The 15439-nt window shown below is 49.8% G+C and overlaps 1 protein-coding gene across 3 annotated transcripts in view; it reads left to right on the top strand.

Moving 5' to 3' along the window:
* The window catches only part of AFAP1L2 (actin filament associated protein 1 like 2), a 66368-nt gene that overhangs the window by 41397 nt on the left and 9532 nt on the right, over positions 1-15439 (top strand). Inside the window, exons 3-9 of one of the 3 annotated variants that reach the window (XM_038139944.1) lie at positions 95-172; positions 3205-3296; positions 7334-7424; positions 10848-10931; positions 13201-13403; positions 13945-14124; positions 14709-14798. In XM_038139944.1, coding sequence (XP_037995872.1) covers positions 95-172; positions 3205-3296; positions 7334-7424; positions 10848-10931; positions 13201-13403; positions 13945-14124; positions 14709-14798 — 818 coding nt within the window. Of the gene's footprint in view, positions 1-94; positions 173-3204; positions 3297-7333; positions 7425-10847; positions 10932-13197; positions 13404-13944; positions 14125-14708; positions 14799-15439 lie in introns of all 3 variants that reach the window. The other 2 variants (XM_038139946.1, XM_038139945.1) reach the window with 2 other exon arrangements.

Here is a 15439-nt window from a genome sequence, read left to right as displayed (position 1 = left end):
AGCAGAGACACTTTTTACATCTGCCTTTGTGGAAAAACTTAGCAGTGTGAAAGCAGCATGTGGGTAAAGAGTTCACTTTTCCCTTTGTTTGCAGGTGGTGATGAGGAGTATATTTATATGAACAAAGTGACAGTCCATAAACAGCAGGGTGACCAAGAGAAACAAGACAAAGGTAGGGAGCTGAAGATTAATGGTTTCATCGTGTCTCACGGGATGATGAAGGCACACAAGGTTAGAGCCTTGCTCTGGCAGCTCTGAGGGCTGAAGCAGCTGCTGGTTGTGGAAGGGCCATTTTCATAACATTCCCTTGGAAACAGTGGTCCTTGCCAACACTGTGAGGTTATTCCTGGAAGTAGCACTTTGGAGGTCTTTATTTTGGGATAAAAATGTTGCCTTCTAAGGCTTGAAACTCCAGGGCCCGAAATATTCAAGGAAGCCTTCATGCTTTCTTTGGCCACAAAACAAGTCACTTTCTGCATCTTTGAGACCTTGAAAGTGTATTTCTTGTTTGCTGTGTTGCTCTGCTCTGGCCCAGAGGGTCTGTGTTGTCACAGCCTTGCGAGGCAAGTTCAGGCTCAGCCCTCACCATCTGCAGGGGCAGAGCACCTTCATCTCCCAGGGATGTGAGAGCTCTGCAGAGTAAAAGCTGAGAAATCAAACCTAGGAGAAATACTCATTTCCAATTTTGTTTCCCCAGGTTTTGAATTTGTAACACGGCAAAGAACATAATTGTCTAAAAATGTTCTTCCTCTTTGAAGCTCACCATGGAAGAGGTTGCTGATAATTGCATGGAGGGAGAGTATTAGTGACACACATTTTTAAAATGCACACCTGGTCAGGGCTGATCCTACCCCAGAGGTTTCAACGCAGAGGGATGAGCCAAGGACTCATCAGTGCAGCCTGCTGCTGATGTGCTGGTCCTGCAGTAGTTGTGATTGCTTCACTTCCAGAGTTGTTTGTTTTGGTTTTATTTCTTTGTGGTGGGTTTTTGTTGTTGTTGTTGTTGTTTATTTGGTTTGATTTGTTCTTTAAACTACCTGCAGCCAAACTTGGGCTAACTTCAAATGCCTCTGAAGACAGGCTGTCCTCCCAGATTACACGTGCAGCCCCAGTGTGACCTCCAGACAGGGCCCTCTGGATGATGCTGTAATGCTCTATAATAGGATCACACAGCCTCCCAGCAGCTGAGCAGCAGCTGAAACATTTCTTTATATAAGTTCTCATTTGGGTGGATAAGGCAAAGCTTGCATTGATCCACCATGCTCAAACACAGGGAAGATTTCAGACAATTTATTTTTAGAGGTGGTTCTTTTGTTTCAGACTTTTCCCTATCAAGGCCATGACCCTGCCCACTCAGTCACTCCCTGCAGGACCTGGCACTTCTCTCTTTCTGTTTTCAACAACTTCCCTATTCCAAGTAAAACTTCTGAGTTTTTTGAGAATGCTGAAGTCGGTGAGACACGGGTGTGGGGTCTTAGCCACAGCTGCAGCTGGGAGTAGAGCCCTGATCCTGCCTCTGTAACTGGATGGAGAGGTGCCTGCAGGTTCAGGTTGAGTGGATGGAGGGGGCCCAAGTGCCCACTGGTGTGATATTAATCTTCCAGTGATTATGCAGCTCCCTCTGTGCCTTTTATCTACTGCAATTCCATGCCTGTAATGGAACTGGGGACCACACTTCTGTGCCTGAGCTGACAGGACCTCTCATGCTCTGCAGAGCTTCTTCCCCACAGCAGCTGTGCTCCAGCAGCACAGGGTGAAATGCTTTCCAAAGCCCATCAGCTCCAAAGTCACTCCTCCAAACTTTAAAACATGCAATTTCTGCACAAAAATGTATTTCCCTGCTCCTCGTATCTACTTGCAATTCCAGTGGTAAGGATTTAAGCAGAACAGACACAGCTTTTGAGATGCCTTCCTGTGGCCCAGTAATGGAATTCCCTGCACTGGGGGATGAAGGCACCATCATTTACTGGATCTCATTTACCTGAGAGATGCAGCAAGGCTCTACCCTGCAAGACCACAGAGCTCTTCAGTGAGCCAAATGCCATCTCCTTCTGGAAATCAGCACAAAGGGCCAGGAGTTTGGGAGGTGGGACTGGTGTGAAGGGTTCCTTGTGTGGCCACTGCGATGCTCTTAGCCCAAATGCCAGGTGACAGCCACTTTTACAAGGAACAGAGAGCACAGATAAGTAATAGTTAGAACAGATGTGAATTACAGCAGGATTTTGGATGGGTTTTCTTTTTCCTTCCTTCTTTAAGTCCTTTTCAAACTGCAGGTTTTAGAGAGGCATCTTTATCAGAGGACACCTGCAAAATGTTAATGCTTGTCTAGGGAAAAATATTCCCTCCCACTAACCCCAGCAGGGGAACAGTCTGTGATTTGTGATGCTGGCGTGTTGTGTGGCTGGAGAAGGCAGGGGTATATCCATCATTGCACTATCTCAGAGGTCATGGGATTTGGGCACTCACTGAGGCCACCCAGGAGTTCTGTGGTAGGAGAAGGGGGACTGAACACAAGGTTTGTGAGCCTTCAGTGTACCCTCCAGATACTAAACCCCTCTGCATTCAGCTGCTTGGACAGTGTGACTTTCCAGAGGCAGACACGGATCACCTGGAGCAGTTTGCTGCCACATGCCACATGTTTGGCCTGGGCTGCTTCAAGAGCAGCCCTCCCTTGAGCAGTGACCACACTACTGATCGGGGCTGGCTGTGATGAGCCACTGTGCACTCAGCTGAGCAGCCACCTCTGCAGTTAGCCCTGGGAGCAGGGTGGTGCTGACCCCATTTTTTGGGAAAGGTAGCAGAGGAGCAGACACTCACTGACCTGTCTGCTCACAGCAGCAGGGATCAGAGCCAGCAAGTAAAATAAAAATAAACTGCCATGGGTTTCCAGACACTGTGTGGTGTCTGCCCATGCTGCTTCTCCAGACCCTTTAAAGTCTCAGCAGAGGGTCTGGCCTTCACAGTTTTCCCTCCAGAAGGAAAAAGATGCCCTAAAACCAGAGGTCAGCTCTTTTGCTGGATCTCCCAGTGCCACATACCTGGCTATGGCCTGAAATGACATGGTGGCCCTGCTGCAGCCCTGCCTGTAATTGTCACTCTGCTCCCCACTGAAATAGCATCCTGCTGCTCCAGCACAGCCCAGGGTAGCAAGTGCTGTGCTGGGAGATGCCACATGTCATCTGTGTGATTGTTTCTGCCTTGCAGTGCTGGATCAGAAGAACTCCCTGACCAATGGAGACTCAGGACTGCATTTGTTACCTCCTCAGAAGAGCCTGCCAGACCTCCCCCCTCCAAAGGTAAGTTTTTCACAGCCTTTGCTTTTCACTGCCTCAGCCTGGGGTTCTGAACCCCTTGTCAGGTCCTGTGCAGTATGGCTGGGTGGAAACACCTCTGCCTGTGTATGTGAGTGAGGGAAAGAGTCCTGGTGAGCTCTATTTTAAAAATAATAACAACAAAACATTGAGCTAGGCATTTCCAGCTGCATGTTTCATGTTTACAAAGACTGTGGACCAGTCCGCGGTTGGTGCAGCTGGATGGTGGCCTGGGCTGGCTGGACTCCCAGGAGCCCCTGTGGTTCCCAAAGCTTGTGCACAGGGGGAGCAGGCAGCTGTGGGGGCTCCCCACGAGTCTGCAAATTGGCCTGTGCTGCCTGCCAGGGAGACCCACACCCACTGCATGGCACTCCGGGCTCAAGGAAGGAGAAGAGAGGTTTTCAAAGAAACAGAGGTGCTGATGACTCTCAGCTGTTGCTTTGGAAATCTCTCCTGGGTTGTAAATCAGCTGTGCCTGGGCTGCTGACATGATCTTACAACAGCCAGGAATGCCTCAGCTGCAGGGTGCTGGGAAGCTCCCTGGGCTGTACCAGTACCTCCCTTGGTGCCAGAGCCTTTCTCACTTTGGCCATTGCCAGAGGTTTGCTCACAGCTGGAGCACCTGGTGTTTGTTCACTGGGTGCTGGTGCTGTGCTGGTTGTGCAGCCCACAGGTCTGTGAGGAGGAGGTGCTGGCTCTGTAGGTTTTTCTGTAGGGCAGCTCTTAGTCAGTTAAACCCCATCAGCTCTCAGTGGGATGTTGTCTCTGTGCCAGGAGCCAGCCCAGCTGTCCTAGACACAGGTCATCCTCGAGCCCCTGAAGGTTGCTGTTCTTCAGTAGTTGGTGCAATGTGGGAATTGCTGTTAGCTGGGATTTCAGGATGTGAAAGGAAGGAGGGCAGGGAGCATGCATGGGGAGGAGGAGGAGGAGGCATGGAGGAGGATGGGGTGGTGCATCCATCAACCGTGAAGGAGGATCTGTTCTTTTCCCAGGAAGGAGGATGCAGGGTGAGGCCCCAGGGCTTTTGCCCAGGGATCTGTGTGGCTCAGCTGGAGTTAGCTGGAGGAGCTGGGAAAACAAGGGGTAGGAGGGGATGCAGCTGACAAACCCTTGGATGCAGTGTGATGGCCTGCTGGGAGCTGCTCCAGCCCCAGAGGGCTCTGCCCACGCAGATGGCTGGAGCTGGAGAGCCTGGGAGCAGTGGCCAGAGCAGGAACCTCTGTTTAGCTCTGTATTTCACAGTGGGCAGGAGGTGGAAGGAAGGCACCCCAGGGGAAGCAGCAGCCAGGTGTCCCCAAGGCATTTCTCTTGAGCTTGGTGCAGCCCAGCTTTCTGACTGGGCTATCAAGAAGTTAAATGAGGGAATTAAAAAAAAAATAGTCTCAGATTTCAGCTGAGAAGGGCACCTGTCCTCTCCCAGACCTGTGCTGGGAATTACCTTCTCCCAGCTGCTTTCCACTGGAGTTAACCTCCCTTGGATGCAGCAGTCAAGTACCTCCTCACTGTGAGCATCTGAGTGTCAGTGAGCTTTGGCAGCAAAGATATCTGAGTGTCCTTCAGGGAACAGGGCTGGGGAGAGCTTTAATGAGTGGAAATTGCTGTTAGGGGGAAATGGATCTTCCCTGTCTGCATTTGTAGCTCCCAGTGCAGGCAGGAGCCACAGCCACCTGGGCAGTGGAGGGTGGAACACAACTCCTTGCACAGAAACTGAGAGGTTAGGAGAGGAGTTCAGATTAGATCTGTTTTTGCTCTGCAGATTTTTCTGTGATTTGGTGCCACTCAGATATCTTGTGGTCTTGCTCTACACTTGCCTTTTGAGGCACGGAAGAAATATGGTGATAAAGCTCTGCACAGCAGAATGTCCCTGGCACCCACAGACACCAGCAGTCACTGGGCAACCCAGCAGGCGTGGGCCACCTGGATCCCACTGATTCCTTTGGATTTGTCCCAAAACAACCTTTAAACAATGAGCTCTGCAGGCCTTGGTGACCTCTCCTGTGCTGCAGCCCTGGCAGCTCTGCCTGTTCCTGCAGCCATCCGCAGGGAAGGTCCTGTGGTAGGGATGCAAACAGCCAGGGTGGTGATATTTGCATGCTCATTGTGCCATAATGCAACAGGCAAATGTTCTGCAAGGGCCAGTGTGGTTAAATAACACAATATTTAGCCTTTGGCTAAAGTTAGAGAGTGAACCACTCCGCACCTCTAGGGAAAGAGGAGAGGAAGCAAATACCTTCTGGTCAACCAAGGTGCACCCTGTAGGCTTTCACTGTCTGTAGGAAACAAAACAGAGCAGCCTCTTCCCTGGCAGTTGTGGGATGGTGTTAGAAAAGCCCACAGCATTTCTTTGTGTAGGCAATTTCTTTATGGTCACAGCACAAAGTGAGCTGGCTACATGCAGGAGGCCACCACAGATGGCAATTACAGACACATTTCCTAGCCAGGGAAGGGATTAAGTAAAGCCCTGGAGTGACTGGGTTTGTTTTTGTTTCTTTAATGCAACACATTAGGAGAAGAAGTTCCTAAACCTTTTAAGTGTTTGGAGGGCAAGTGTTTTCCAGCAGTGTCCTACGTGTCTCTGGAAGGAAAATTCAGGCTGCTCACAGCATCTGGCAGACCACGTAAGGAGTTTCAACACTGGAGAAGTTTGGGAGGTTGGCAGAGCCATGGACAGCTCATCCAAATGGGAGCAGACGTGTGATTTTGGTGTGGTCAGGGTTCCTCACTCCCACAGGCCCAAGAGCTTCCCTTTGTGGGCAGCTGTTGGCCAGAAAATCTCTTCCTTCAAAGCTTCCTTTCTGCTTCTCAGCACCAGTAGCTGCTGGTGGAAACATCCGGGGCAGGATGGGCAGCTTTGCACCTGCATTTGATGATGTTGGCATGACGTGCAAATGGGCTGGTCCTGCCTTGGGCTGCTCTGCAGTGCTGGTGCACAACTGGCCCCTCTTCCCAGGGGGCAATTGTGGGCTGGCACAGTGCACGACCTGTGACCTTCAACACTGCTGTCTCTGCAAAGAGACCTGCCCCTGCCCCTGGGGGGAGTGGGGCTTTAGCCCTGAGCATCCCGTCAGGATTTGCACAGCCTCAGTCAGGGCAGCTGAAGCGTGGCAGGACAGAGCATCCTGTTGTCAGCTGGCTGGGGGTGGTTTGACCTGGGAGAGGAGCAGGGACACCTCACTCGGGAACAGGGGAATGCTGCTGTCAGGTCAGGGTGGGAGATGGGGTGCCAGGCATTTGGGAGGAGCATAAGCTCTGTGCTCTGATCTGTTCATGCTGTTGCTCTGCTGTCTCATGTCCAACATCTGTGCGAATCACCTGAAAAGTAAAGAGTTTGTTTCTTCACTTATTTTTTCCCTCATGTATTGATATTTCTAAAGGATCAAGGCATGTTTTTCCTGCCAGCCCTTGCTTGTGCTTAGGGAGGGGTTTGGCAGGCGCCACAGGGATTTTCCAGCACTTGGACTCTTTTCAAAGGCTTATTTTCCATTGGTGTTGTTTATCCATTTCCTTCATTTTTTGTTAAGAGCACAATTAAAGATTCTCAATATAGTTCCTAAGGCAGAGATTTTTTTGTTGTTAGTTTCTATCAGTCAGAGACTTGGAGACACAACCAGAGACTGCTCAGGTTGTGTTTTCAGTGTAAAGCCAGGGTTGCACCAATTGTCCTCCCCTCTGGTTCCCTGATAAGATAATCCATATCACAGAGGACCATCCCCAGTTACCATGGGCAGCTTAGGGAGGGTCAGTGCAGCAGGCAGAAATCTCAGTTCAGGATAAGGCTGATGGTTGCAATTGCTGGTATGAGTTGATCTTCCCAAGGCTTTCAGCAGCATGAAAGAAAGTAACCTTTATGATGCAATTATACAGTAATTTCAATTTATATTTGAGCTAACTGTACCACATCTAAAAGCTTTCATGCACTGTGATGCACTTGAGTGCTAAAAAAAGGGGGAAGGGATGTCCCATTGTTTTGGTGGATCTGTTTTTACCTTAAATCATGTTTCTTTTATGTGTTTATTCTGCAGCTTCTCGAAACAAAACAACCACCAGTCCCCAAGATTGAATCCCCAGAGGGATATTACGAAGAGGCTGAGCCCTATGACATCTCTGTAAATGGTATATCCCAGCTAACCCTTGGGAGGGGCTTTGTGTGGGAGATGGAGGACCTGAGATTCATGAGAATCAGTAAATGAAAGCACAGATATTTCGTACAGCTTTTGGGACAAATTTGTTTTCTGCTGCTCATCACACTTGATATTACAGACCTAATGCTAGCTGGAAAGGAAAGACTACTGAATTACTCCAATTTTTAACTTTCCTGTAGAAGTTAGTAATATGCTTGGGTCAGTATATTGTCAGTGTAAAATGTTAGAAACCAGTGTGGGTCCTCTTTGTTTTGGTGGTTTTCTGGCAGATAGGCTGCAGTCAAACACAAGTTTCTATTCAGGACTGAGTGGTGAAGCTGTGGTGGCTTGCATTCGTGTCCTAGCGCTCTAATTGTCCCCTTGGGGCTCAAAATCCATGGCTCTGCTGGTCTGTTAGGAGTGATAACCATTTTTATAATTGGCTCTTTATTCAGCTCTGTCTCTTGTGGCAGTTTAAGCATCTGTAAACTTGATTAGAAAGCCACTCTTCGTGTGAGGGGAGAGCCTGTGGGTTCCCTTGCACACGCCCTCACTGCCGGGGACAGCACCCCCAGCCATGTCCTGGAGCAGTGCCACCCTTGCCTGTCCCCTGTGGGCTCCCCACCCCTCTGGGAGGAGGCTGCTGCATGCTGAGCTCCCACATTCTCACTTTTTACACGGTATTCCTGCATCCTTTTGTTGAACACCCTTCACTGAGATTGCCTTGCTGTGATCTGATAGCAGAGCTGGTCTTGTCATCGCTTTCTAATCCAGTTAAGCCCACGTGAGACAGATCATATCACCCCACTGCAGGAGCAGATCTCTGCTCATCAGCCTTGGCTGCAGCAGAGTGGGTGGCATGGGCAGAGCTGAGTGGCAAGAGCCGAGGCAAGCGAAGAAGTGAGGGTTAATGGAGACAGATTTGGATCTAAAGCCTTGGCTGTTGAACCTGAGCTTCATCTGGGGGAAGCTGGGTCCTCTCCAGCCCCAGTGTGAACTACTGGGCTTTGAAGCTCCATGTCAGTGAACAGGAAGGTGGTGCCCAGCTCAGATGGGAAGAGGTTCAGGCTCATCGAGGCCAGGGTGAAAGGTGCTGTTCAGTGCAGAGGAGAGGCCCCCCAGCTCTGCCCTGTGTTTTGCTGAAAGGCTCTGGGTCCTGTGGCTGAGGTGAGGGCTGTGATGCCCTGTGAAGCTCTGCTGCAGCTGGGGCAGCCCAGGGTGCTACAGCCTCATCCCCATGCCTGCAATGTAAGATAAAGGAGATTTCTTCCCCTCCCCACTGCTGCACATTGGGAAAGTGGATAAATTGTTAAGAGCTGTGGCATAAAAAGACACATGCTGGATTAGCTGGAGTGCAGCCATGGATCCATGCGCTGGGATACTCAGCTTGTGTTATCCAGGCAGCTCCATGAAGTCACCCTCAGATCAGAGACTTGGCTGGCAGGAATGATAAGTGCACGCCCAGCTCCCACCTCTGCTTTTCCTTGGTAACCTGCTGCTCCGAGATGCAAATGCACCCACCACCCACTGAAATCTAGGTCAGTCAGATGCCCAAGGAAATGGGAGATCAGAGCTCTGCAAAAGGAGAAAAACACAAATGAAGGGAGCACTGTCCAAATGAGGCAGCTCTGGGAGGCTCTCTGTGGCTGCTGTGATCAGCTGTTACACCAGCAGGCTCTGTGTTTTCCTGAGCACTGTCAGCTGTGAGGATAGGAGCCTGTGAAAGCAGCAGAGATGGGGCAGAGGATTCCAGTGATCCCCCACCACTGAGGTGTGTGGTGCCTTTGCATCCTGTGATTGCTCAGCCACCGCTCCCCTCTGCAGACGCCACCACATCCCTTCCACACAAACCTCCTGGTGTGCTACAAAGTCTGCTTTGTGTGAGGAGGAAGGAAGGAAACATCATGAGAATCTCTGTGCTCTTTGGCAGCCTCACATTGGAGGTGGTTCCTGGGGGGGTGAGCCAGAAGGAGGAGCAGGGAGAGACATGGAGCAGCAGGTGTGTGGCAGGAGAGCTGCAGGGGCTCAGGAGAAGCTGAAGTGTGGTGTGCTGTGCAGAGGGGAGCCGGGCAGTAATGCTGGTGCCCTGCTTTGCCTCAAGAGATCAGGCTGCAGCATGAGGGCAATCCTGCAGGTCCCTGTCCTGCCCTTTGTTTCAACAAGCACAAGCTCCCCATCCCTCCCCCCTGCCCCACCCTGTGCCCTGTCAGATGTCAGTAGTATTTGTACTTGTCCTGCACAGTGATGCTCACTGCTAGCAGATGATCTGGGACCTTGGTGTGACTGCTGTTGCTAAAGGGCAGTCTGGACATGCCTGTTTTTGCCCTGGCCAAAGATGCTAAAGCCTGACCCCAGTAACCCACCAGCCCTCTATGCCTTTCCCCACAAGCTGGATAGGGAGGGGGTGGCAGTCCAGGAAGCTGCTGGTGGTCTTCCACAGAATTATAGAATGGCCTGGGTTGGAAGGGACTTTAAAAATCATCTCGTTCCAACCCCCTTGCCATGTACAGGAGCACTTTTCACTAGACCAGGCTGCCCAGAGCTCCAGCCAGCCTTGCCTTGAACACTTCCAGGGCTGGGGCATCCACAGCCTCTCTGAGCAACCTGTGCCAGTACCTCATCATGTTTGCAGTAAATAATTTCTCCTGAAATCCAAGCTGAACCTACACTCTCTCAGTTTGAATCCATTTCCCCTTGTCCCATCGCTACTTTCTGACAGCGTTACAGCATGAGCCTTGGAGGACACCCATGTTGTCCCCAAACAAATGGGCGTAGTGAAGTCAGACAAAAATAGGAACACGACTAAAATAAGTGGGTGCATTGCCAAGAAAGGACATCAAAGCAGGACTCCAGATGGGCTGAGGAGATAGAGCTTTGGTGCACCATCAGAGGTGGGACTGTGAGACACTGTAGCAAACCGTGAGTGATTAATTAAAACGAAGCAAGTGGGCAAGTCCACTGGGTCTCGGGGTGCATCTTTCATCAGCAGCATTCCCCTCCGCTGGGGATGCTCTGCCTTTCATTTTCCAGCTCCAGCAGAGGCTGCTGCTTCCCTTCCCTCTTGGGCTGAAATGTGTTAAAGCCTTATCAGCAGCCTTTGCATAATTGGAGGGTGAGATAAGGAGCGGAGTGAAAACGGGAGAGGAGCAGCGTGGCTGCCAACTGAGCAATCCTTATTCTGGCTGAAACAGCTCATGGGCCCTGGCTGCTCTTAATTACGATGACGATGATTCTGTTTAAAGGGAATTGCCTTGTTTGAGGGGATGAGTTGAAAATGCTGTCCCTTTATGAAATCTCAGCATGCAGGGATGGGACAGCCTCACTGGCCAAGGGGATTGATGCCCTTGTTCTCTGCATTTGCTTATCTGTGGCTTTCTCTCTTTGTCTCCCTTTCTTTTTCTTTTTGACTGTGCAGGTCTTTTTGGTAGGCTTGCTGCGGCTGGACCCAGGCCAGGGTTGCAGGTTACTGAGGGCGTTATTTATGCCACAATAACTATGGGTATGGCATGCTTTCCAAACCTGAAGTGCCTTTTTTAAACAACAACAAAAAAAAAAACCAACCCAAAAATACTCCCCAAAAGCTCAGTTTTAGCGAAGATTATCAGGTATCTCCCCCTGGATTTGCCTGTTACATGCATGGAGGGTAACCACCTCTCGCTGTCTGTTGTGCACAAAGCATTATTTTTTGTGGCTTTCCCTGTGCTCAGGATGACAGTGAAGAGAACTTCCCTAGCCTTTATTCCCCTGATTCTGTCACTGGTGAGGAGCTTGTGATGTGTGGTGATGCTGGATGTTTTGACAAGTAGCTGTCTGGTGAATGATTGAAGGTGCTCCACTGAGGCAGAGTGGGAGTATGAGAGATGGTCTGAGCTTCCTGCATCATGGCATTGATTTAGATCCCTGGGAGCTCATGGAAAGATCCACAGGAAAGCAGAGGTGGATTTAGATAAAACATTCAGGATTGTGGCTGCCACCAGTGCCTGAGCTGTATGATTTGGGATTGTAGTAGTGACCACAGGGTTGTCACAAGCCACCAGGCAAGGCTTGTCCCCATTTGCCAGTTGCACAGCCTGGTAAATGCCTTTCCTTCATGAGGCTGTGGCAGTGTCACCAGGCCAGCAGTTGCTGCAGCTCTTCAAGTAGGGAAGAGCTCATGTCATGAGGAACCACACTTGGGGTTGTGGTTGATGCACAGAAGAGCATCCAGGGCAGGAGTAAGGTGGCAGCCTAAGACCTACTGCTTAGGTGGGGGCACCAGAGAATTCCAAAAGAGGCCAGAGGGCCCGGGTGGAAAAGGAGGGGGTTTTGGAAGATGAGGTTCCCTTAGGCATCCTTGCTGCTGCAAATGGAAAGGTCCTGTAGCAGTGCAGAGGTTCAGCTCCTTGGTGTTTGTAGGGTTGAGAAACACCTGCACTGTTACTCCATCTGAATTTCTGCCTGTGACCAAGGTCTGTGTAGTGGGAATGCACTGAGGTTTCCCGTCAAAGTTTTCCCATAAAAGATGGACAGTTTGATACATTGAGGGCATGGAGATGTGCTCCATTCAGAGACTTTGAAAGGGAGTATTTGCTTTTTTAAAAGTCTGTTTAATTGGTGAAGTTTTGATTACTTGAGGGAGGTTGTTGAGTGAAATTTCACTGGGGGGTAAGAGTGTAGCTTTGTTACTGCATCTCAGTTCCTTTTATTTAAAGAATGAATAAACCCAACTGAAAAGTTCTTCAGTGAAGCTCCTAATTCCTTTTTCTTTCTCTTTTCTGGCTGCTTTTCTTCTTTTCATTTGCACCAATCTGATAATGTTATTTTTATGTAGATAATAAGATTTGGTGAGAATCCAAATAAGATTAAATTCTAGTGAGACAAACTTAACAATATTCCTCCATGCTGTTTGGTAGGACAGGAATGCCAAACCCTACACAAATGTTGCCCCAATGTTACCAGATTGCTCTGTGAGCTTATGTTGTAACTTAGAGCTCTAAATGCCAGCAGAGCATTGCAAATCCCCCTGCAGTCAGGGAGAACATTTTCAGGGTTTTTGATGAGCCTGGTACCAGTGATCAGCTGAAAACTCCAAAATTCTGCAATGCCTTAGAGCTGAGTATTGAAAATTCCAGCTCATCCTAGTAACATAGCAATCCATTAAGAATGGATGTAAAAAATGTTGTTACTGCTCCTCACGTTTGCCACTCAGGACCAATTTCTGGTGCTGCAACAGTGTATTACTTCAAAGCTCCTTGCTGTCCCTTAGATGCTGAGTAGAGACAGAGGGACCTGTTAGGGTAGAGAGGGAAAGTGAATGACATCTGAAATACAATAGAGCATTGCTTGCTGCATGGCCTTGCAAATACCATTTTTACGTCTGGCATTTAGAGGACAAGGGCTGATTGTAGCTTGCTGTTGCCTTAAAAATTGTGTGTGTTTGGCTTGAAGTGGAAAGTAGTAAAAGCATCTTTGGGGGAAAAGCAGCAAACATCAGGCAATGTCTAAGGGAATGTACTCAGATTTGTGGCCAACCAAGAAGTGTCTTTTGAGTGTTTGCTAACAGAGGCTATTAGGCACAAAATACTGCAGTGAAATTCATATTGGGCTAGAAAGAAAAAAGGATCTCTGAGGGTAATTTCCCTATTAATTATCCTCCTGGAGGAGAGCCTCAAAAGACACATCCCTGCACTGGAAGCTTGTGCATGTGTGAGCATGGCTGAGGAAAGCATTTGACTCGGAGTTATTCTAAAAATGGATTTAATGACAGAGCTTTGCTTTTGTTATAGAAGATGGTGAAGCTGTTAGTAGTTCCTACGAGTCTTACGATGAGGAAGAGAGCAGCAAAGGCAAGTCAGCAACCCATCAGTGGCCATCCCCAGAGGCCACCATTGAGCTGATGAAGGATGCCCGCATCTGTGCCTTCCTGTGGAGAAAGAAGTGGCTGGGACAGTGGGCAAAACAGCTGTGTGTTATCAAGGACACCAGGTTGCTGGTGAGCAGATCCTCTACTCTCTGTCTAAAATAATCTGGTTTTATGAGCTGAGGAAGGAAGTGGCACCTCAGACCATGTTAATGAGCTGGCAAAAAACAAAGTACTACTAGAAGCAATGCTTCAAAAGAGCCATGTCCTGGAGATTTGGGGATCTTGTTCCTTTTTTAGAAGGAACGTGGGTATGGGATTGCTGCAGGGGGCATAAGAACACCAAAATCCCAATCCCCCAGAATTTCTAGGGATACTTTTTGGGGAATCTTTTTGAGGTGGTTGAGTAGAAGGGATACTTACCCCAGAGGCTAACCACATACTTGATCCTGTGTCAGTAGAAGTATTTCAGACCATGTATGCATGCAGTCAGATGTATGTGTACCTGTACATCAGGGATCTCCTGTGTGTAGTCTGTGCAGACTTGTTAGAAGTGTAGGACCTTGCTGTGTTCAGTGCATTTAATGCCAGGTCACTTGTGGGGTTGAGTTCATGCCAGTGAGCAGGAAGGTTCCTCCTCTGCCTCTCACCCACTCCTGTCTTCCTTCCCCAGTGCTACAAGAGCTCCAAGGACCACAACCCCCAGCTCGATGTGAATTTGCTGGGCTGCACAGTCATTCACAAGGAAAAGCAAGTGAGGAAGAAGGAGCACAAGCTGAAGATCATCCCCACCAACGCTGATGTCATCGTGCTGGGGCTGCAGAGCAAAGACCAGGCAGAGCAGTGGCTCAGGGTCAGTGACACCTTCAGGATTTGTCCCACTGGTGCTCCCATGCTTTGCTGGGAGAGCAGATCTTATCTCAGCCCTGTCCTTGTGTGCTCTGGCTCCCTTCCTCACTGCAAGCCTTTATACAAATATACCACTTCATTTTCATGTCCTGGGATAGATTCTTCCTGCAGCTCCCTGCTGCCTTCACTGTGCTGGAGGCCACATGGGGACCTCCCAGCCCAGCTGCTGTGGTGGGGGCTGTGGGGGGAAATGTCTGGGGTGGGTCCCCAGCATGAATTGACTGAGGGCAGGGGTAAATGTAGCCCTTCCCCAGGACAGCAACAGGAAGAGGAGCCTCCTGGAGCCCAGGACAGCCACGGGGCTGTGAGACGCCAGGGCTGCCTTTGCTGGCAGCCTCTCCCAGTGACTTGGATCCAGCAATTGCTGCTGGATGCCTGATGCAGCACCAGGACAGTCCCCAGGGTCACAGGGACAGTAAACCATGTGTCTCCCAGGCTGATGTGGTTTTGCCTGTCCTTAGCTGGGGGAGATTAATTGATCCTGTTACTGCAGCTCTCTCACAGGCTTTGGCTTCCCATTCTGCACAGGTAATCCAAGAGACCAGTGGTCTGCTCTGTGAAGGAGGCAGTGAAGGCAACCAGTACATCCCAGACTCGCAGCGTCTCAGCTACCCAAAGGTACATCTTGTCTCTACAGACAGAACTAGCACTTCGGCTTTCCAGCCCTGTTCCTTCAATAGATAGTAGTGTAGGTGCCTTAATTTTAGGTAAGAAAAGACTGATATAAGTGTAACCAGCCCCCTGTGCTGCTGAAAAGGAGTATTCTTAGAACTATCTTAATTTTCCTTTGCATCTTAATTTTGTTGCCATATCTTCCCTCCCAGACTAACTCAGCATTTGGCTACTCACTGTCTAGGGCAGGAGCTGCTATCTCATCCAAGGGGATGGTTGTGTTCTCCAAGAGCTTTGGGAAGGACATAGACAATTGGATGCCAGGGCTTGAGCCATCTCTAGTCCAGGTTTAGGTGACACTCCCTGGGAGCAGATTGTTCCAAAACAGTGGGAAGACAAAGAGACTCTACTAAGTCTGTGGTGGGCACCTGGCTGGTTCCTCTGCCCATGCCCATTATAGGGACTGTCAAATGCCCTCTCCAGCCAGGCTGCAGGGTAGGAGGCCATAGAGTGGCACCAGTGGTGCCACTGTCTCCTCAGAGGTGAGCCCAGCTGGGGTGGGGCATGTTGAGGAACAATGGGAAGGGCACAGTGTGAGTGAGCTGGCTGGGGATGGCCGGGTAAAAGCATCTGCAACAGAGAGAGTG

The sequence above is a fragment of the Motacilla alba genome, chromosome 6, assembly GCF_015832195.1.
Source record: "Motacilla alba alba isolate MOTALB_02 chromosome 6, Motacilla_alba_V1.0_pri, whole genome shotgun sequence".
Lineage (NCBI taxonomy): Eukaryota > Metazoa > Chordata > Aves > Passeriformes > Motacillidae > Motacilla > Motacilla alba.
This window is presented reverse-complemented; position numbering and strand designations above follow the sequence as displayed.